Source organism: Megascapheus bottae, chromosome 26, assembly GCF_031878675.1.
Source record: "Megascapheus bottae isolate mThoBot1 chromosome 26, mThoBot2.hap1, whole genome shotgun sequence".
Classification (NCBI taxonomy): domain Eukaryota; kingdom Metazoa; phylum Chordata; class Mammalia; order Rodentia; family Geomyidae; genus Megascapheus; species Megascapheus bottae.
The window spans coordinates 2,349,906-2,374,094 of NC_143534.1; the positions used below are offsets into that span (position 1 = coordinate 2,349,906).

Consider the following 24,189-nt stretch of genomic DNA (forward strand, 5'->3'; position numbering starts at 1 on the left):
TTTAAGTACTAGCTCTCAGCACACAAACTTCCATATAGGATTTGGCAGAGTCGCTTTGAAAATAAGACACCCATTTTGTGTCTGTAAGAGTAGATCTGATGCACAGTTCTATGGGGGAAATGGGCTAAGTAGCTGGTTGAAACAATACCCAAAATGGTCCTGCAAGAGATTGAGATGTCTTCTTGTGCCAGCACGTGTTGGAAGAACCATGGAAGATCCCTGAGGGTAGGAAGCAGGGCAAGTAGTAGGATGCTGAATGAAAGGATCTCCAGGATATAGAAACATAAGCCATATAATGAATGATTGTTGTTCTTAAGGTACTATGTTATCTCTCATCTCTTTTGCTGTCCCTTGGTTATCTCATATTGTTACAGTATCTCACTTTGCTACCTGATATATCGGATATATTTGTATTTGGTTACTTGAAATTGGATAGGGAAGGGGGGAAAACAAGATGAGGGGCGGGGGTGGGGGGGAGGGTAATGGGGACAAAGTCATGTGAAAGGGTATCAATGTATGGGAATTAATGTACCATCTATCTGGCAAATATCATGTAACCCTTCTATTAATTACAATAATAAAAAAAAAGAAAGCAGGGCAAGATCTCTAAGGTCAGAAGCTGACTATATAAACCAGGTAACTGCCTGGACAGTGAGAATCCCACAGGGCTGTTCTCTCTGAAGTTACCTTTGTGGGGATTACACAGTGCCAATACTGGATGAGTTGTTTTGGTAAAGCAAAGATGGGGGCTGGGGGGCTTCTGAGTAGCATTCATTAAGGAAATACATGTTGCCATGGCTATACATTTGCAGAAATAGTTACCAATGTGGAATCCATTCTGGCACAGGCAAGCTGTTGCTTGGAGAAGTTGGAACCATAAAATCCTAATAGTATTTTATAATGAGATGGAGAGTGGTTGTATTGTGAAATGCAGTCTTGTAATCTTGTGACAAAGTTTTACAGTGGCTAATTTTATCAGAAGGAAAGTACTTATAGGGATAAGTACTTATAGGGATAAGTAGACTTATCGGGATAATCAGAGCACTTTTCATAACATTCCCTAGGGGCGGTATTTTCAAGGTGAAGATGACCTTCATGACAATGAGAAAAGGCATTTGGATGTTTTAGATTACATAAATACATGGTAAAAATGATAAAATAAATGGTTCCGACTACAAATGCTTATAAACTTGAACAGTAACTTTTCTAATCATTCAAGTAAAGGGGTTAAGTGAGAGGTGAATTCATTTGCTAGAAATATAAGCATGACATAATACATTATTATTATTATTATTATTATTATTATTATTATTATTATTATTGCCAGTCCTGAGGCTTGAACTCAAGGCCTGGGCTCTGTCCTTGGACACTTTTTGCTCAAAGATAGCACCCTGACACTTGAGCACTTCCTGCTTTTTTGAGTATGTGATAGCGAGGGATTGAACCCAGGGCTTTGTACATGCTAGGGAAGTGCCCTACCAGTAGGCTATGCTCCCGGCCACATGATTACTTTATGACTCAGTTGACAAATGGGAATTTACTAACAAACCCTTGGAAAACTGGAGGAGGAATCATTTTCCATTTGTATCTGTGCATGTTTTCAATGTTTCTTTTTTACCTTTCAACACTATTAAAATATTAAGGCAAATTGATGATGAAACCAGCCCTTCATATCTCTCTCTATAGATCCTTCCTCCTTCCCTCATTCATTCAGCAGTGGTGCTGGGATTTGCTTATGCTTGGCAATCGCTCTACCATTGAGCTACATCCTAGCTCCAACTTTTCATGTTATTGAATCCAGAAGTTTTAAAGTATTAAAAATAATGCAGTCTGGTGCTGGTGTCTTTATGCCTGTAATCCTAGCTACTCAAGAGGCAGGAGACCTGAAGGATCTCAGTTTGAAGCCAGCCCAACTAAAAAAAATCTTTGTGATACTTTCTCCAAATTGGTAGGCTGGAGGTGTTTCTCAAGTGGTAGTGTGCCAGTCAGGAGCAGGCATTCCAAGCCCTGCTACCAGGACACAAACACAAAGGAAATTAATGAAGCATTTTCAGTCGTATTGCCTTTACTACTGAAGTACTATTTGTTCATATGAGCTATAATTTATAACACATAGTTTTCCATTTATTTTTACTTTTTGTAATTAAATATGCTCAAATTGAAGCACAGATATATGATCAAAATGGCTTTATAAAATATATCTCTGCTTCAGTTTCTAGTTTAATGACGTAGTCTTTCTAGTGTTTGCTCAATTAACCTTAGATGTTTTGTCTAAAATTAAGATGATTTTCCATCCTTTTTCCTTCCTCTTTTTTTTCCTCTCTCCTCCTCCTCCTCCTCCTCCTCCTCCTCCTCCTCCTCCTCCTCCTCCTCCTCCTCCTCCTCCTCCTCCTCCTCCTCCTCCTCCTCCTCCTCCTCCTCTCCCCTTCATTTACTTGCTATCTGTTCTCTGGTGGTATACCAGATGTCCCTGAGCTTCTGGATTAGATTATTCTCCAACTAAAAACTTCAGTTCTTGTGAAAGATGATATGAATAAAGTAATAGGAAAATAAATTTAGAAGAGTGATTACTCAGCAAAAAAGAAGCATCTCCTGTTTCAACAGATATTTCCAAAGGCGAAATACTTTCACACCTCTCAGGCAGCCTTGGAACATAAGCTTTGCTTAGGAAGTGCCTGCGCCTTTATAATCTCTTGTTAAAATGCTGGTAGCTGATGTTTAAAGTTACAGTGGTAAGGCCTGGGATTGGTGATCAGCTTCTTAGATGGTGAGCTTGAGGTTGGGGCGACTATGCCAGCTATCAGTTGAATAGGAGCCCTTTGCCATGGCTATTACAGTTCTTACCATAGTCTGCAAAAGGCTGAAGCTTTACCATTGGTACGGGGGTGGGGGGGTGGGAGGGCATTGCTGTATTGAGCTGAGAGTCCAGGGTGCAGGAAAGCCCAGGTCTTCCCCAGGTTCCTGGTCTGAGCCCTTGTTTGCTCTTCTCTTGTTTCTCTGCCTAGTGCTCTGGTAATAAAGGGCTTTCCCAGGAAGGGAGACTGCTGTCCCATACTGAAGCGCTTTTGGCAGGGCCAGAAATGGGCTGCATCATGAGCCCGATGGTGCTGTGTTTGAATGAAATGAAGGTAAATTAGGCTTGACCTATAGAGAATAGATGGATGGTTATTTTAACTGTAGTGATTATACTATTAAATCTCTTTAGTATAATGATAGTTCCAACAAGTAGGTTCTGTTATTGTATTTGCCAAAGGACTCACTGGAAGTGTGTAATTTTATCATCCAAGATTAAAATGTTTTTTTTTTAAATTTAGTTTTTAAGTCTTCAGATGGTTGTATAATAGGATTTATGATTGAACAGGTCCATTTATGTGCCCGATACATCTTGATCACAATCTTCCATCAACCTCCCCCTCCTTTCCTATTTCCGTCATCATCTACGTACATTATTATGACTGCATTCGTCCACCCCCTCTCACCGCCCCTTCCCCATTCAAGAGATGGTTCTTAAACTGCCTGGCTCTTATTCACAGGGTTGTCCCATGGAGATTCACGCCTATCTAGACTATAATTCAGTCAACTTGGTCAAGTGTGTATGCACACAGCCCTGTGTGTGTGTTTACTGGGGAGTGGGTAAGCGTCTGGCAGCTTTAGAGCCCTTAGTTTTCCAGATCACTCTCTTTCGAATGAGCGTGGTGAATACAGTGCCTTCATTTTCTCATCTGTCTCCTTCCTCCAGTTTTTGCTCTTCCCGCACGTGAGGTTCCTACCTACCTGGAATTGGGTTGGCTGTATCTTACTTCCAGTGGAAGACCCCATGTAAGGGCTCTAAAGATGACTGTGAGTTTTTAATGTGTGATTGTAGGGAGAGATGAGGGATTGGAGAGAAGGCATCCAGGAAATTATTGGAAACAGCTGTGATAGACCAAGAATGATGGCAAAGATGAGAATATGTGTAAAAAAACTATATTGGAACACTAAGATTCTTATTTCTTAAATGTTATAGTTGAACATGTTTTTGCTTGATATCCTGAATTGGATATGGAGAGCACAACGTTCCGTGCAGGACCTGGGAGCTGAGTCAATGAAGGGTACATCGACAGATATATCATCACCACCTTACATGCACTTCTAACTTTGCTTCAGCAATTGTTTTCTTAAATTGGCGTCCCCATCTGCCATGGTTTTGATACCCCAAACATCATCTTTATAGAACCTTGGAAGCAGAGGCCCTGCTACCTCTACTAAAGCTGCTTCAGCACTGCAGATCTAAAAGCACTGGCCTCCTCACCACTGCAGGTGCTGTGCTTTGGAATCTTGTGTTCTCTTCTTCTGATCACCTGCTGTGTGGCCTCTCGAGTCCCTGTATGACCTTGGCTGTCCTTTGTGTCACATCTAGTTTTCCCTGCCTTGTACTTCCTAATCTAAACATTGGCAATCTGTATGGTCCTCCTAAAATCGAAACCTTCGTGAATGTTGTGTGGGATAGACGCTTGGCCCTCTTGCTTCCCCATTCTTTCCGGGCCTGCGAGGTCTTGGTTGCCAATAGCCAGCCTACTGCAGAGGAAGCGGCTCTCAGCTATGGTTAGAAAGGGTGCAAGGTCTGTCAGTCCATTTTCTGATGCTGTGACAAAATACTCAACTGACTCATTGACTCTTAAAGAAAAGAGATTTATTTGGTTGACAAGCTTGAAGGCTCAAAATCAAAGAGGGATAAGACCCACGAGAACAACCTTGATGTTTCCCCTCATGACTGCGTCCCCTCCCCTCCCCTGTATTCTAGGAAAGTGCTCTTCTGTTGAGTGAGTGGACTCTACCTCAGTTCTTTTCTCTAAACACTTTATAAAAGCTGGGCTCCACACTTTTGTTCAGTACAAATCAGGCTTTTTTTTGTTTCATGGCTGTTTTGCCTTCAGTATTGATTACAACTCCCCTGGCTTTCTTCTTGCCTATGTCTTCGTTTTATTTCTATTAGTGCTACATGTGTTGGAGGATGTATTGTAGTGACTGATACACTTCTGTACTTAGTGTCACAGCTGGTCATTTTTGGGCTTGTCCTTGTTGAGTGAATTTTCTGGAGCCAGTCTGTGAGCCATGTTTCTTCTGTGGCCTGTGGCCATTAATGTCCCTGCACATTTCCTCTCTATGTCGTCGTGAGGCCAGGTTTCTAGGCACTTGGCCGTGTGAGCACGTCTTACGTTGCCTTCATTCAGGAATTCGTGCAGGGAGGCGTGTGGCACAGGTGGGCTGGGTCACTCTATAGATGGTGCCTCACATGGCATGAGATGAGGGGTCCAGGTGACAGGGGTCCCCAGAGCCTTGCCCCCCCCAATAGAACCCCCAAGTCATCTGAATGGGGATGTGGGGAGCTGCAGGGGGAGGGGAGAGATAGCAGGAAGCCCAGGAAAGAGAAGACTAAGTTCTCTTACCCAGACTTTAACAGCATTGCACGTGTAACTTCCTTATGTTTTTGCATATCTTAAGCTCTGAAAGTGCTATTTTCACCAGCTTTATTTAGCTTGCTTTTGGGGGAGAAGGTATGCCATCTCCCTCCCCCAGCCTTAGGCGAAGGCCCTACAAATTCTTCAAAAGCATGCAGCTGGAAAACAACCTTTTTCATTTGCCCTCAGTTGACCTTGAACCATAAATACATGTCAATTGCTCAGGATAACTCTGCTGGAGGTATTTTCCTGCAATATCATGTGATTTCTTAGTGTTTCCCCTAGGCTCTTTCTGAGGCAAAATAGGTGATCGAGGAGATATTTGCTTGCTGATTGATCTAGAGGTGATCATTTTTTGTGGATTAATAGGACCATAGAACATGAGCAGATCACACATTTCTGGGACTCCTGGCCCAATTTATCTACCCTGACTGGATTGTCTAATATGTACCATCCTCATCACGACTCCCTGACCAGGAGATACAGCTTTTCCCATGGAAGTAGTATCTGCAGACAGTAAAGACCTTGCTGTCTAAACAAGCCCACTACCCATCCCACCAGGAAGGGGTACGGCATTCCTGCTTTTCTACCGGTGCTGTAGCTAGCACATGAGAGCTACACCCTCAACTGTGCTGGGGCCTGAGCACTGTCCTTGGCTTTCTCAAGGCTAGAGCTCTATCACTTGAGCCACAGCACCACTTTCAGCTTTTCTATGTATGTGGTACCAAGGAATGGAACCAGGGTCTTCGTGCATGCTAGGCAAGCACTTGACCACTGGACCAAATTTTTAAATGATTATACAATTATAATAAGTCAGGTCATCATAGCCATGATACTAGAATTGAGAGGGTGTTGCATGGCAAAGAATGGATTCCAGGAACGCACTAAACAAAAAACAAATCCTGTGACATTCCCATCAATTCATCACTGGGGATTTTCATAATTAAGTGCTAAATTGGCACAGCCATGGTCTTGGAGGTGACAATGTCCTGCTAATCACTGCTCATTTAAACCTGCTAATATTTCCTCTCCCCCTGGATCCTAATGGGGTTGAGGCTACCAGGTGCTGTGCCTGGAGTTTTCTCCAACATTTGGAGAGGCTTGGAGAATGTTTGAGGCACGTGTGCTTTGTCAGGCAGGATCCCATTTATCCCTGCCTTGCAAGCATCCTGCTAGAAGAGAATAAGCAAGCGTTCAAGAAGAACCAGAAAAAGAACAATGGCACAGAACCACGCACACCCAAGGAAAATACAAGGCACTCTAGAGGAACACTCTAGGATGGAAATGTGCTAAAAAATCTTACACTTGGAATTTCCAAGATCTAGAAAGAGGAAAGTGTGAACTGACATTCCCTGCACGCTCCTCCCCTCCCACCCCCCTTTCCAGCTGGTATTTCCTTCCCATTGGATTTCACCAACAAGATATGTTGCCAGAGTGTTTACTGTCACTGGGGAAGACATAAACATGTTAACAGAAATCGGGCCCCATCTGCAAGGGGAAGTTTTGTCTGACTCGTGTCTCTAGTTGGTAAATTCACCACCACCACAACAGTACCTTTATCTTTTGAGTGTTTTGACATGCCTCTGATTCAGGGAGAGGCTGAGTCTCCACAACCACAGTGCCTTTCCAAAGGCCGCTTGGCAGATGGCAGCTAAGCCCGCCCCAACCCACTGCCACCCAGACCATCTGCTCTGCTTCCAGCAACTCTGTCTTCATGTGTCCTGGTCAACCAGCAGCTCTTTTAATTTGTATGTCTGAGACTTCGACCTTCCAATTTAATTTCATGTTTTTTTAAATTGGACAGATTATGAGTATATTTTATTGGCATGTTTTCAACTCACAGGGCATTGATTCTTCTTCAGAGTAAGATGTGTCTTTCTACTGGCAGACTCGGCTAAAGCTCTTGGCTGATTTCTGCTCTGGATCTTCAGCCCTTTCTCCTGGTCTCTGAGACTTTGTGCAGTGCTAAGTGGTGACATGCTTTCAGATTCCTGGGTGCTATCCCCGGACACAATGGAAAGGCAGTGTGAAAAGTGAAATTGACTGGCTCGCCTTCCACCTGGAAAGCTAGAATGAACACAAGAGTACCAGGAGAGAGATCGGCCGATAGGACTCTCATTTGTCTGCTTTTTCCAGAAATAGATGCCACTGTAGTTTGAGGCGAGGGCATCCTGAGCTCGCTTGCGTTGTGTGAGCCATTGGATTGGGTTAGCGTGGTGGAGAGCAGCAGCCTCTCACAGAGTGGGGCAGCGAGAGCCAGCTTCTGTGGGTGTGGGGCTCACCTGGACTGTGCAGCAGGCACGCTGAATGAAATAGGTGTGTGCCACTATATTCAGGGTATACTATTCAATGACAGGACTGTAATTCATAGAGACCAATGGGGAAAGATGATTTATGTGTTCGGTGTGAGCAATATGTATGTAAATATGTATATACAAAGGCATGCAGATAAATGGATATATTTATGTGTACAAATATGCATATATTTATATATATATACATATGTATAGACATAGATATACACATATACATGTATAAAACATATATGTATATATACATGTATTTGGAAAGCTGTACATCAAAAATGTGACTCTTCACCCTTGCGAATAAGAGTGCATAATTCATTAGAAGAAGAATCTCTCAATTTCTTTCTTTCTTTTTTTTTTTGCCAGTCCTGGGCTTGGGCTCAAGGGCTGAGCATCGTCCTTGGGTTTTCTCAAGGATAGAGCTCTACCACTTGAGCCACAGCACCAGTTCTGGCTTTTTTCTTAAAGTATGTGGTACTGAGGAGTTGAACCTGGGTCTTCGCGCATGCTAGGCAAACACTCTACCACTAGGCCACACTCCTGGCCTGGATCTTCCAGTTTCTAATGTTGTTTGACCTGAGCACATGAGTCACACCCATACAGCCCTTTATTGCTTTAGTCGTTTTCCACGTAGGGTCTGGAGTTTTACTCCCGTGGGCAGCCCGAGACATGAGCATGTTAGCAGAGGACAGAGTAGGTAAGGTGTAGTACAAGGACCATAGATTTAATGCCACCAGGCCCAGCCTGTGGGATGAGATGAGGTCTTTCTAACTTTTTGACTAGACTGGACTTGAACTACAGTCTTCCAGGTTTCTACCTCCTGACTAGCTGGGATTGCAAGCATGAGCCTCCCTGTCTGGCAGAAAATATCCTTAAATGTGCCTTTGTTTATGTTGTGAATTAAAAATATGAAACAGCCCCCATAGGCACAGAAATCTGGAGGTGGATATTTCAGTCTAAGAGAGAGGGAAAAAAATGACCACGAGCAAGTGTCAGTTTATTCGTGTCGGGTTTTACATAGTACTATGGGAACAGGGGCTCACTGTCACAGTGTTCTAAATGATTGATTTTGGTGCAGTTAAAGTAAGGACAAGTTCTAACAGAATGTTAAGTGAATTGGGCAGATGTATCTGTGGAAACTGAAGGCTCTCCGGGTTCCCTCCTTTGAAAACCTAAGTGATTTTCCATGGCATCTCCAGCGCCAATAAGCCAGATGCTGTCCTGTGGTTAATTCAGGCAAATTGCTTCTCCTAAGACTCAGCAGCATTTGACAGGTTGAGGGGACTGGTGATCAGTCCAGATTTTAGGAGAAGGACAGGCACCAGCTATGCCACTATCCCACTTGGGTTAGTCCAAGCTCACGTGTCCTGATGACATGGGCACTGGTTGTCTCCGTATAAAAAGCATGATTTGCTTCCTGTCAGCTCGCTCTCAGCACATTCTGTGGTGGCAAGGCACACCAAATCACGTTCTCTCATTTAATTTGCACATCAGGTAAGTGTGTGTGTGTGTGTGTGTGTGTGTGTGTGTTGTGCATGACAGGGTAGGTGTGCATTGCAATCTGTGGTTTTTGGATTGGGGTCCTGATAGGATCAGAGAATTCTGCACAGCATTTTCTCTTATGGATTGGGAGTGCGCTTAGAGTTTAAGCCAGTGAAGTGCTTTCTGACAGGAAGTTGGGACTTGGTCATCGATTAATGAATAAGACCCTTTCTTTTCAGGTGAATTAGTTCTGGGTTGAGAAAGCAGAACAAAAGCCCCGCACGTGTGCTGTCTGAGAATAACGTAAAAGGTTCAAGGTTATTTGCAGAAATCACATCTATACTGAGGAATACTTTTGGTAGTTTACCTTAAATAGAACTGAGTTACTAGAGAATCGGTTGCCTAGAATAGCTAGGTGAACGGAACAGATGCTGGGTGCCAGCAGCTCACGCCTGTAATCCTAGCGTCACAGGAGGCAGAGATCTGAGGGTCGTGGTTTGAAGCCAACCTCGGCAGGAAAATCTGTGAGATGCTACATGATTCTCGAGATGATCTCTACTGTTGTTGGGCACAGGGGTCAGGGATAGAGCTTCCAGTGTGATGGGCATCCACGAAAGGAGTGTGCAGACGTGAGGAGCATGCAGCAACGTGGGCAGATCTGGATGGGAGGGTGGGGGAGGGAAAGGCTCGTGGTTCTGTCTGGAGCCCGTGGGGGTAAACCGGCGGGGATGGGTGATGAGGATGCCTTGCTAATGGCTTCCCCTGTTTCCACACAGAATGTCCCCCCAGACCTGTCCATCTGCACCTTTGTCCTGGACCAGTCCCTGTCTGTGCGTGCCCTGCAGGAGATGCTTGCCAACACGGTGGAGAAGTCGGAAGGGGCAAGTATCCGTTTCTGTAGGCTTGCGGTATGCTTGTGCGTGCTGTGAAATCTTGCATTTGCTGAAGGAAGTTTACCTGGGAATCCTAAAGGTTTGATCTGCTTCAGCCAGCAGACTAGAAAAAAGAAAAAAGGATCCATTGTCGTGTGCTCTGTGTCGTGTCGCGTGCTGCCGTCTGTGGGGTGGAGCAGGGGCTTTCTGCGGGCATCTGAGTGTCTCCGGCCTCTGAGCAGGGGACGGACAGCTCTGATGAGCCGTTGGTGTGCATGGCTGTTTGTCATTGACCTGTATTTAATTCTCAGATGCCACTCACCGTGCGACAATGTCCTAAGCTGCTTTCAAATAAGTCACATTTCATGACACTCTCGTGTATTTGAAGCAACTGAAGTATGGTGATGCAGACAGCTTTAGTTATAACATGGCAAGATAAGGCGAGCCATTTTCTACTGAATACTGGTGTTTCTGTTCTACCTCCTGAGGCCAATGTGAGAGCAAGATCTTCCCTCCCTGGGATGCAGTGTGTTATGGGTGGCACACTGTTTTCACATGAAACGAAATCCTTCTTCACTCTGTGCCTCCTCACATGACCTCCTGCTCTCGCACGATCGGACTTCTTTGTCTTGTTCTTCACCGAGCAATTCTTCCTGAATGCCTTTCCTAATTCAGTCAGTTGAATCCTATCACTTCTGCCATATGTATAAATACATCTAATGACCACAGCCAGCGTGTTCTGCTCAAGTCTGGTTTTGCTTGGCTTGGTCAAGGGCCATTTGTTCATCATCTTGGGTCTCCGAATAAATAAAAGCATCATCTTCAAGGTGAAGGAACCTTAGCAGGAAGTTCTCAGTACTACGTGTGATGAAGCAAACCAGGAGTTAGTGGTAACACAAAGAGATACGCAAGGTGGAACAGGAAAATTGTTGCTTGACTTATGAGCTCTGGTTCCCTATAGAGACCCTTCTTGTGACTCTCAGAAAAAATAACTCCCATTTTCATGGTGCGAAAAGCGTTCTGTGAAATATTTCATCTAAAGGAATTTTCTGTTTAATAGAAAAGATGTATGGTAAGATACAATCTAGATCTAATATCTATATCTATACATATGTGTATCATATACAAACACATATGGATGTTCATGTAGTACACCTGCACAATCTATATGTATACATATAGACACATATATATCTACATATAGACATGCAGGCATATACATACACACACAAATAACACACTATTGAAGGCCAATTAGCATTTTGGGCATCATTCTGAGGTTTGAACTCAGAGCCTTGTATTTGCTAGGCCGGCATTCTACCGCCTGAGCTATGTTCCCAGCCATGTTTTGCTTTAGTTATTTTTTTTAGATAGGGTCTCATCTTTTTGCTGGGGCCAGCAATAGATCATAATCTTCTTTCCTATGCCCATGTAGCCAAGAATACAGGTGTATTCCCCTGGGCTCATTTGTTTTGCTAAGGTGAGTGTTTTGTTTAATTTTTTATCTGGCTGGCCTGGATCTGCGACCCTCCCCTCTCCAAAGTCACAGGAGCCAGGACAGGTAACACGTGTTACCCATTGTGCTTGGTCCGTAGTAAGTGGCGGAATCCTGTTTGTCATAGTCTCTGCCCACAGGGCCTTAAGAATCTTGAGGATGCAAAGATTTTTCAAAAGAAACCCACGGGGTCCTCTGATATTAGTAGAATAAAATGTGACACACCTAGGAATGATTCTAACGAAAGAGGAGCAGAGAGCCACAGAAAATCTCAGCACATGGACTAAGAAATAAAAATGATCCCCGAACAGAAGGAATCCTCTTTTTTTTTTGGTGTTTCTTCTTTAGTACAGAAGATGATATTTTAAAATTGGTTTGCAGGTCAATTGGAAATCAGTGCATTTCAATCAAGATCCGAGTAGGCTTTCTTTCTGTGTACAGAAAGCTGTAGGAGATGAACCAAGCCAAAGTCAACATTGAGCAAAAGAGCAAAGCTAAAGGCTCCATCCAGTGGATATCAATGTTTGTTTTAATGTTAACATAATTAAGAGAGTTTGGCTTTGGCCACCTTGATGGAAGATTAGCTCGGGAGACAGCAGGATTCTCAATTGATGCACATGGCCCATTTGTAAGTGGCAGTTTACTAGGCAAAGGGTTGGCTTCTCAGAATTGGTGCTCGGTCCAGGGTCTAATCTCAATTCTTCCGACTCTAAAAATCCATACCATGTGTGTTGTAGCTCTCTGGTGCGAGGAAAGAATATGAATTTTTAGGAGGTATTGTTTTTTGGCCAAGAAAACACAAAAACCATGCCAAACCTACAACATTACAATGAGGAAGATTGAGAATTTAAAGCTACCATTAAGATTGCCTTAGGAGAGCTGGAAAGGCAAGAGACATGCTGGGAGTAGACATTGGGCACCGGTAGTTGACAAAGTACCTCTGATTGGAAAAGCACAGAATGCTCCGACAAATGAAGAAACAACAGAAACAAGACTGGAACAAATGCTTTCGGAGTCTGGGATGCCCAGAAGTACAGGAGGGAGTTTGTTCTGGGCAGGCCTGAGAAGAGTGTGGCTTCAAACCATGTCCCGAGACGCCTCTACTCCCAGCAGCACAGCTGAAATGGAAACTGCACACATTGCCAAATCCCAGCCAAGATGGAAAGCCAGCGAAACACCGTTCACTGCTGACAAGAGGGCAGCTTTATGGAACCCTTTTGAAAAACTGTTTGGCAGAATCTATGGTACCATAGATCTGTGGTAATCTAGTAATTTCACTCCTGGAATTATGTACCCAATAGAAACTTTATTCACCCAAAGGCAGATAAGATATAGTTAATTACACAATTCTTTACAATAGCCTCACATCAGAGTCAGCCTCATCACTTACCCACCATTGAAGGGATCGGTTGCCTGGGCTATAGTCATGAAACGGGATACCATAAGTATCAAGAATGAATTTCATTTCATTGTGCGGTGCTGCATTATGATGAATCTTACAAACTTGCCATCCATTAAGGAAGCCAAATACAGAAGATAAAATGTTCTTCTTTACAAAAAAATCAATAAACCAAATCAAACCAGCAGGCATGAAATACTAGCTAGCTTTCATGAGGACGTGAGGACAGCGGCTTTGAGACCTGGGTGCTGTCCTAACCTTTTATCTGGGTCTTGGTTCAGTTCTTTCTTTACTTAGTGTCTGTTAAATTCCAGGGTTGGGGGGGGGGGGGGAAACAACTGTAGTCCTTCTAAATAGTCATTTTACCTAAAAATTTCCAAATGATTTTATTTGGGAACAGAATGTGGGAAATTTTCAAGACCCATGGCTCCTATGCCCCTCCCCATCTTCATATCAAACAGCAAGTATAGCTAAAAATTACTTTAGAGGGTAGTATTCATTTCTTACTTTTCTCTATTTTATTACAGTGAAACTTAATGGTACAGCCATGCTTCCAGTCTTCTTGTTGCCATTCTTGTACTACAACTGGAAAACTTTAAATTCATGGCATCCATCTGAGAGTTGTAATGTACTTATCTTAAACTACATCTGCAAAAACAAGCTGCTATTTTTTTTGTTCAGAAGCATGCTGCACACTAAATAATATTGGATGTTGTAAGAATCTCGAGGTGAATTGTATTATTTACTTAGTTGTTTTTTTTTTAAATCAACATTCCCTATGTGCTAGCATAGGATAGCGCCTGTCATAAAAAGGCAAGGAACGATGAACACTTAAAGGGAAAGGAGTGATGTCTCTTGGATGTATTAACCCTTGGATCAGAATCCTAATTTCAGAGTCTCACTCCAGCCCTCAGGGGCAGTGAGCCTTGGTTGTTGTGAACGTCATGCAGTTATTTCCTTGCTGAGAAGTACTGACAATATGATGACACAGAAAGTATTTGCACAAACACTCAAAGCCTGCAACTCAGTACAGTAGTCTTGTCTTCTCTGGTTTTATGTAAAATCAATCATTCTGACCATCAATCATTCTGAAAATAATAGAAAAAAAATCCCAGGGAGAAATGCTTCCTAAGTCTTCAAGCGCCGCCTGTTGTGAATCCCACGGTGACATCTCACCGCCTCCCGCCCAGGATGTGATGCTGTGGTCACCTGACCACCATTGAAGGAACTGTGCCAGCAAACCTTGTCTCACTCAGCAATGGCCCCAAATTGCCACACTGATACACAGAGGACACCGCAGGATGTGAGCATGGGAAGACAGATTATTTCTGTGACTAAGTGGACACGGAGGAAAAGTAGGACATACAGGAAAATGATTGTGGAGTACTCGGGGTGGATTTAAGCGTCTGATGGGACAGAGGAAGGTGGCACAACTGTAGCCACTGTACCTAGACACTTCCTTGTCATAGAACTCCGCAACTCAGGCAGGCAGACTGAGTGAAGCACCTTGAAACAAGGACTAACAATTTTTCTTTTCACAAAAGGTTAGAGGATAGTTTGTTTCCATATGTCCAAAATGTATATAATTAATACCCGAATGGAAAGATAAGAACATGATGTACATTATCTGCCTTTCCTACAATGAAATCATTTGAAATTACTTTTTTAAAAAATTGACTTGTTCACCCTGCCCAACCAAGTGGGCATTAAAACAGCTGGTTCCCTTAGAGCAATTTTTTTTTTGCTTTGCTTTGCTTTTTAAAAAGAAGGCCCTCCTTTTTGAAAGTGCTAATAGGATGGAACATTTGGTGTCGTTTCCTATGGCTATGAAAACATGTATCTTCTCTCACATAGTAGGGTCATTATATTTCTTTACTACAGTTGGATAATAAAGTTATTTGAAAAGAGTGTTCGCTTGTCTTATTCATTGTCTGGATTGGTTTCTGGTTTAGGTGCTGAAGTGAGGTCTTTTGTGAATCTTATGTTGTCCTTTCTTTCCTCCATTTAGATCAGTCTGCTGTCACTGCTGGCAGAGATTTAATTAAACTGTCATTGTCGGTGTCAGTAAGAGATGTGTCATGAAATGGCTCTGCCTCGCAGATTGGTTGCAGCTTTAGTGTACTTGAGTCTTTGGGCTGTGGAGCGTTTGTCTTGTCCTGCACGTAGCTAACCACTCACCCACGTACGTGTCAGCCTTCTGGAAATGGAGCGGAGTCTGCTCTGTTACCACGCTAATTCTGGAGACGCAGGATCTGTGTCTCCTTCATAGTATACATCACGGGGAGTTTGAGGCCACGTTAGCTGTGACTCTTGACTGCCAGTGGTTTCTTCTGGCACATTCCACCATGTTTGTTGTCGTCCTGATTGATGTGTTCTCTGTGTGTGTGTGTGTGTTTGTGTTGTTCACGCAGGTGGAAATGTCTAGCTTTAGAGGGGAAATGTCATGCTATCATGTATTTTTAATCATCATTGCTAACATCCAGATATAATGTATGTTTCTGATAAGTATAGAGAGGAAATCGTTTTCACCTTGTATTGAATTATTTTTTTCTTGAGCATGATACAGGAAAGATTTTTATTTTTATTTTTTTCTGGCGATGGGGACAGTACATGGTAAGTGTTTTATCCTAGACAGGTTGTGTTAGTGCCGTTTTACTTCAGGACAGAAAGGATGGACTCATCACCAGACTCGATTCACATTTACAATGGGGGCCTGACCTTCACAGCATGAACACCCATCATGGAATCTAGGCCTTTCCTTTCATTGAAGTATTATTTCCTAAATAATAATTGTTAAAACAGGAAAAGGATGTATATTTAGAATATATTTTTTGAAGACTAAATAGATTTCCGAAGGAGTTAAATGTTTTAAATAACCCATTGAGTTTACAAGGGCCTCACAAAATTCCACTTATATCTTTAGGTTGATATTTTTAATATTACTTTATAGCATTAAAAAAAGCCCCATCACTTTGTATATGGCATTTTTATGCACCTAGCTTTCTAAAACTAGCTTACTAAGGGGTGGAAATTTTTATGGATAATTCCCAAGATTTCCCCCTGAGAAAAATACTGCTACTAATGAATACTCAAAGAATCTGGAGTAACCTCCCCACCATTTCCACAGTACTCCATTCATTCTAGAGAAAGGAGTGAGTTTTGGAAACTTCACCGAGACTGAGTGTGTCCCTCAGCATTTGTCTTTATTATTCTGATCAATCTGCCAAGATCCATCTGTGTACATTGTAGAAGGTGTCTTTGTAGACATAAGCTTATACTCTGTTTACAGTGGATATAGTCATTTTTTAACATGAGTCTCTTTAAAATTAATTTGATCCTCATATATGATCAAAATTATTTGTCAAAGTGAACTTTTTTGTTATATTGTGAAAATTTATATAATGCTTAAAAGAATGAGGTAAGAGACTTAATTTAAATATTGTGAAGAAAGTTGTAATTTGATATTAGGTATTCCTAAATTGATCTTTCTAACTACAAAGTGGTAGTTAGATCAGGAACCCTTCTTTCATAGATTGGGTTATAATTATTTTGCATATTCATTGCATATTTAGCTTAATGCATTTTCACCTTCTAATTACTGAAATTAATGAGAGTTTTTTTGTCTGGTGATATCAAATGCTGATAATTAAATGTTTAAATACTGTTTGTAATCCTTTAGAAGGGAAGTAGGTCTAGGTTCAGGGATCACATTTTAGTTGATATGAATGACATTGAAACAATGCTTGGTGTTTTCTATTTTTTTAAAAAATATTACTTTGGCTTTTTCTTTCCACAGCAAGTTGATGTGGAAAAATGGGTATGTGTTTCCATGTATTTACAAAGCAATTGTGGTAAAAAAGAAATGCATGTTTGCTGTTGCCTCTAATCTTTTATTTTGCTTCCTACTGTGGCTTCTACTATTAGCATTTGAACTAACTGCTCTGGCGCAATGAATGACTGGTTTCCAGTTCTCCATTTAGAATTGTACATGTCTCTGTTTCTATTAAAAAAAAGAAAAAATGTCCCCTTTCCAGAACCTTATGTTTTTATATAACTGGATCAAATTGTAAAAAATTAAGACATCCTTCTGGCCAACAGGAAGGCTTTTACTATTAATTCTGTCTTTTGTGAACAAAAGTTGTGAAGTATTTAATTTTGCCGTTCTACTGCTTAGCCTGGCCCTGCACTCTGGGGGAAGGCAGGGCCGTTCCTGCCCTTCCTTCCTCTCCCCTCCCCCAGGTCCTCGAGAGAGACCCCTGGACTGTGGCTTGCCACCTGGTCTTGAGATCCCGTCTTTTACTTGTAGTGCTGAGATCTGAGGTGGATTTGGGGTATCGATGAATGAGTATTTGTTGATTTAGTTTTGGCCTGAGTTGGTGGCCCAGGGTGTTGTGTCTTTGCAGGTCTCCGCTCGTTTCTTGGTGGCGGATGAGGTGACGATGGGATCCAGAGTGTGAGGATACAGAGTGTGAGGGGATTTTGTTCCCATTTCAGTAGCCTTTCAGGCGCTGGCAGGAATGGGCCCTGAAGAGCTGTGTGCCCGCTGGGCCCTTTGCATCCCTGAGCTTGTTCACGCTGGGGCAGCGAGAACTCAGAGACCTCATATAAGACCTGGAACATCCTCACGACTCTTACTGTCGATGAGAATTCCCTCGGAATGGAAGTGAAAATGGCTTCTGTATAGCTTTTATAACAACCTAATTCTAGATAGCTTCCCTATGACATCAACCTCAGTGTTTTTCTTCCTTCCTCTGTCTGTCTGTCTGTCTGTCTGTCTGTCTGTCTCTCCATTCCTCCCTCTCCTTTCCCCTTTTCTTCTCTCCTTCATCAAAGTCTATTTATGGTATGTTTGGGGGCTGGGTTTGACCTACAGGTAGAGTGCTTGCCTAGCATGCAAGAAGACTCAGGCTTGACTCAGTACCACATACATAGAAAAAGCTGGAAGTGGTGCCATGGCTGAAGTAATAGAGCTCTAGCCTCGAGAAAGCCCAAGGACAGTGCTCAGGCCCTGAGTTCAAGCCTTAGGATGGGCAAAAAACAAACAACAAAAGGAATGTTTGTACTTGCTTAAATCAAAGCTGACGGAATTGTCAAACACCAATCTTGACACTTAGAAGGGGGGCACTATTTCCGAGGTTTGGGCTCGCATATAATTAACTGTTTTCCACTGACTCCGTCTCCATCCTCTTGTTCACCGTAACATGGGTTTCTGACATGGAAGCCGCAGATTTCAGACCGTGGGTGACACCATTAAAAGAATGAAACAGGCTGTGTATTGATTATGCCGGAGACTTGCTAGACCAAACTGTGTCTTTTACTCAGCTCTGTAAAAAGATAGTCATTACTATACATACATTTATTTTGGATGTTGTGAGTTAATAATTGTTTTGAAAATGCATTTTGCACACAACTATATGGGGCATTCTACGAAATGCTTGCACGGTGTCAAGATTCAGTCATGTTAGAACATAATTTAGAATCTTCTTTAACCTAATTTAGTTGATGTGTTTTTATACTAGACGGTAACCTGCATATAGCACTGGATTCTATTGTTTTCAAGTTATGACTCTCTGTATGTTTTTGGAGGGTGTCACTGTATTGCTTTTTGACCTACAACTATTCTCTGCTGAGACAGACCAGAGGAAACACTGGGGTATTCACTATTTCTTCAACCTCATTTTTCAGCATTTCTGGTCTCTGTGATAGATGAACATGTGTCACAGTGATTAAATGTGAGGACTTATAGTTGGCTTATTGGCATTATTAATTTTCCTTTGCCCTCCTAAAGCAGAACCAGATAATTATATATATATTTATACAATATAAGAAATATAAAACATAATAATTTAATGAATTACATTTAATAATTTATTTTTATTTAATGAATATTAAATAAAATGCAAATACCTATGTATACAATTATATATAATTATATATACATATATGTATAGAGAGCGAGATATGTCAAATCCCTTAGACTCAGAAGAGACACGTTTGTATGTGGAGCCAGCAACATGTGTTTCCATGCCATGAATCAAAGATAGCACGTGGTCTCTTGTAGCTTTGCCATGAAGAATTGAACATTTCCCTTTGTGTCTGTGAGAGCTGTCCACCACCCAGAAAGTGCTCTGGGGGACCCACATGAGGTCAGGACTCTTGCTAGGTGCCTGTAACTGCTTTTATGATTCCTTATTGTGACTTGTGAGATTTCTAGCTCTTGTCCAGTGATATCCATTGCAGTTTTCCCAGAACATGATACATTGGAAGCACAAAGTATTGCCATCCTGCAGGGCCTCTCTGGTCCGCAGGGCACACGCCCCTGTGCAGGTGTGTTTCCGGAAGATGCTTTCACATGGCTGAGCAGTTGCAGTGGGAGATGTGCCCTGCTGAGTTTCCTAGAGTCATGCAAATGCACATCTCTCCCCCTCTGCAGTCCAGGACAGGGCCGGGTGCCACACAGCTGACTTCAGCCTGAAGTTTTGAAAATACAATGTTGTTTTGTCCTCCTTAGTTCTTTGTCCTCTGTGGACTTCTCTTCAAAGGAAGGCCAGAAAGCTTAAGGAGATCTAGGGAGAAAAGAGGAAAGATGTACATAATGGTGTGTGTGTGTGTGTGTGTGTGTGTGTGTGTGTGTGTGTGCTCTCAGCTGTTTCACTCAAGGCTGGTACTTTACCACATGAACCATACCTCCACTTCTGATTTTAATTGGAGGTAAGAGTCTCTTGGGTGTTTTCTTCCTGGTCTGGCTTTGAATCTTGATTCCCAGATCTCAGCCCCTTGATTACAGGCTTGAGCCACCAATGCCAGGCCATAATGCTTTGCGGAAACAAAGGAACTGTTTTAATTCACGGGAGGAGACCAGATTACTTTCAGGGAAAAAAGAGAAGTTCTTTTTGGATTTTTCTCTGGGGTTTGCCTCTCACGGTGTCTAAGGAATTCTTTCTTTGCATGAATGCTGCACAGACATTGGCGAGGCCTTACTTAGACTAGCGGGGTGGCTCTGCCTTGCTGCCTCCATAAGCGAAGGGTGAAATGAGAGTTTTTGCTCATGAAGCATTTTCAGGGCTGAAGTTAAGACTGTCTCCTTCTCCCTGCTTAGAGAAGCTGTAACTAGAGTCACACGCTGCAGCAGGGCGGCATGCCTTCACCCAAAACGGAACTAATGCAGAACGTTCTGGAACAGTGTTGCTCGCTCTGGCAGGCCTGTGGCATGTAGAGTTAGTGCTCTAGTATTATTGCAGCAACACGGGGACCTTTCTGAATGCTTCATGTGTGACATGGCTCCATTAGGATAAGGGAGTATGGATAAGTAATAGATCATTTAAACAAGGCTTTGACATGATTTGTGTTTAATCTTTTCTCTCTTTTCCTTGTGTCCCTACAGAAATTCATGATGAAGGTAAGACATTGGATCATGTCTCTCTCTCTCTTCTCTCTCTCTGTCCCTCCCTCCCTCCCTCTCCCTTTCTCTCTCTCTCTCTGTGTCTCTCCTCTCTCTTTTTCTCTCTGTTCATGTCTGGTTAGCTGCATACACAGAATAATTTGGGCCATTTCATCAGAAAAAGATGCTTGATTGTATTTGGTTTTCACCTTTCCATCCTGGTTTGGCCTAGAGCCTTGCTGAGCAGTGTGGCTGCAGCAGATGCTGCTGCTTGCGAGAGAGAACCAGGCTCTGTGCTTCCCCGTGAGGAGCTGAGCTGCCACCGTGCAAAGCCTGCTCTGTTTCTTCAGGAGACGTGTGGCTTCGATGCCATCACAAGCGTGCCAGCCGGGGTTACACTCTCATGGGGACACTGGCTTTGTCCAGATAAGTGATTTTGCTCCTGAAGGGTGGCAGGGCTGAGAATCCTCCCAGTTCGGGGCCCATGGATGGAGGGACACGTCGCAGCCCCTGCTGTGCCCTGGGCTCACCCCGGGTGATTCTCGGAAGGTGGGGTGAGTTAAACAGAGTTGTTTTGTTTTGTTTTGTTTTAAGCATAGGGAAAAATTGGTTGTTTATGAAGCAATGAATTCTTCTGTTTTCCAAGTATTACTACGTAGGCTGAACAAATCAGAATCTCAGTGGTGACATCCAAGAAGCTTCATTTTAGTATCTTAACACACCAAGATTTAAGAAGCACTCTTAGAAGTCTCAGAACACGGTTAGACCCATTTCAGGAAGCAGTTGGGAAGAATAAAAAGGTTACAGGTGTGGAGGGAGTGGGATTCCCTCCGCGTTTTAGGACCGTCACTGAATCCGGGTTGAGCTTTGTGCCTCTTGTATGTCAGGGAGTTAGCGAGGTGCTTTGGTGCCAGGACGGCCAGGTCCCCTGGCTCCTGCCTCCTGGAGATCATTGAGTACATTGTAGACATTGATGGTGATTCGCTGACCTCGAGAGCCACACGGAGCCCAGCCTCAGTCCCCAGGCTTCCTTCAGTGGCCGTCCACTTCCAGAATCATCTCCACGAAGCTCTGCTTTCACAGTCATTTTTTTTTCTTCATTCTTTCCTGCTGAACTTTCCCTCGGGTGCAGGAAAGCCTTTTCTGGTCTGGGTGCCACCAGGATCTTTATCTCATCTGGATCTTTGTCTTCTTTCTCCTCCTGTCGTGCAGACGGCCCAGGGTGGTGGCCACCGGACGCTCCTCTATGGACACGCCATATTGCTCCGCCATTCGTACAGCGGCATGGTGAGTGGATGCTGGCAGCCGTGAGGGTCCGTTTGGGACATGTCGGTCGTATCTATTGGACGGCGCTCTTCACGGGCTCTGACACAGGGGTCCTTAAGATTCCTGCACTCTACCAAGTTCTCTCATTTACAGGATGCAGATTAATGGAGATGGCGGTTGTTTCTTGGTGTTATTTTTAATAACTTTGGAGAGAGGGTCATTTTAAGAAGAAAGAGGTTATCAGGGTCAAATAAGGGTTTTCCTTTTCTGGCTTTAAATTTATAAAAGAATCAAGACTTCTTTCTTAAAAATACGACGGAATACTGCCTGTGAGCTCTAATGTCAATTCTATCCATTCAATTCTCATTCCCACCTTTTTCTTCTTAACTAAGGCTTCTCTTCCATTTTTTTGCTTCATCTTTTTTCACTAGTTATCTGTTGAGCATCACAGGCAGTTTTCTTCTTCTCTACTTTAATCTTATATGTGCACACTTGCACACACAAACACACACACTCACACACACACAAAAACACACACACGTGCACACACACACACACACACTCACACATTGAAACTTTATTAGCTTACATTAGTTGTATATAAGGGGATTTCAAAAATGATATTTCAATAAGTCTTACCCCTCAATGACTTTCTTTCCACTTCCATTATTTAAAACAATACATGTATGTATATTATATATTTTATAAATGTTGTATGTTGACATAATATACCTAAGAGAAACAGAAGTTTCACTCTGCTTACGTTCTTTATTAACTACTTTACTTTTTAAATTAAAACTACTAATGTGTAAGATTTGAAAAGTATAGAAGAAAAAATTGCTGAATTCACATGACTAAGAGAAGCTTTCTGATTTAATTGAGGTCTCGTAGGACCAAATTTATCTCTTGGTTTGTTTACACTTAATGACAACGTGAGATTTCCTTGTTATTTAGTTTTCATTAGCCCAGCCTTAGTGATTACATTAAAGCTCAATATCTGGAAGTATAATACAATTGATGATCACTTGTTTTTAAAAACAAGATAAATCCAATGGCGTATAAATCTTTTTTGAGCGAGAGACCTGTCTTAATACCAAGATTCATCACACACACACACACACACACACACACTTCTAGTCATGCATATTAATATCATGATTCAATTGAACAAGAGAAGTTAGGAGGTGTGGGGCATGACTTAAGTTATGGTTTAATAATATAATTTTCATTCACATGCTATATCTCATAAATAGGTCAAATCAGAAAGTTGTTATCATCTAATAAGTATTGAAGAAAGTCTGTAATAAGACTTTGTGACCATCCTATTTTTTTTCCTCTGTATGTACCAGGGTCTGAGTGAGGTTTGAACTCAAGGCTTTGAGCTCTTTGCTAGGTTTACTCACAACTGATATTCTACCACTTGACCATGGCTATCTATTCTGGCATTTTCTGGCAAATTGGAGATGGAACCTTGCAAGAGTTTTCTGCCCTAGCTGGCGTTGAACTGTGATCCTTCAAATCTCAGCTTCCTGAGTGGCTAGAATTATAGGCATGAGCCGCCATTTCCCAGCTTTAATGCCTCTTAATTAAATGCAGCATTGGTGGTTATTTACCTACTGGAAAGAATATCAATAATCAGTAACCAGTGCCACAACATGCATAAGCTTATTCTTTTTTCTTTTTCTTTTTCCAGTCCTGGGGCCTGAACTCAGGGCCTGAACACTGTACTTGGGCTTTTTCCTCAAGGCTATCACTCTACCACATGAGCTCCAGCACCACTTCTGGCTTTCCTGTGTATGTGGTAGCGGGGAATTGAACCCAGGTCTTTGTGCATGCTAGGCAAGCACTCTACCACCAGGCCGAACTCCTAGCCCTGCATAAGCTTTTTCTTGATAACATTAAAACCAATAAATAGATAAAAAACAAGACATTTAATCGGCTATTTCTATATAATTTTGTTCGGAAATTCCTGGCTGACATGGAAGATATAAAAAACATAAAAATGTAATACCATTTCAGAGAGTGACTTGGGTACGAGGCAGATATATCACAATTGGAGCAAAGCAATTAAACATGCATGTTTGATGGAAATGTGTTTTCAGCAGCCCGTCCCCGGGCACTGAGGTGGGCCCATTGTGTCAGCCCGGCCCCATGGTTCATCTCCTTCCTTCCCACTCATGCCCGTTTGCTGGGTGGGCGTTCTTCCACGAGAGGCGCTTGGGAAGCCTTTCTTGAATCCTTCAGGACTTCTGGAGCGGCCCCAGTGGCCTGAAACGCCAGTGGTCTGGGCCTGCTCCAAGGGCTCCCGTGCCCCTTCCCACAGGCCCTGGGCTCCTTTGTGAAGACGGCTGTATATATTTCAAGCTTGCGTTCCCATCAGTGCAGTGTTCACAGGCATCTGAAGTCGCAGCAGGCTAGGGGGAATGGGCCTCAGCTTCCTGCCAAGAATGGGTAGTTAGGAACACACAGAGGGGCAGATTGTGTGGCCAGGCTGATTTCTCTTAGGGAAGTGCCCACGCGTGGAAACCTCAGGCCCAGGGGCCGCCA

The 24,189-nt window shown here is 42.8% G+C and overlaps 1 protein-coding gene across 1 annotated transcript in view; it reads left to right on the forward strand.

The window, feature by feature from the left end:
* The window catches only part of Ryr2 (ryanodine receptor 2), a 232,881-nt gene that overhangs the window by 11,790 nt on the left and 196,902 nt on the right, over positions 1–24,189 (forward strand). The window contains exons 3-5 of the mRNA XM_090318697.1: positions 10,006–10,110; positions 20,380–20,394; positions 21,589–21,663. Of these exons, the coding sequence (XP_090174823.1) occupies positions 10,006–10,110; positions 20,380–20,394; positions 21,589–21,663 (195 nt within the window). The remainder of the gene's footprint in view (positions 1–10,005; positions 10,111–20,379; positions 20,395–21,588; positions 21,664–24,189) is intronic.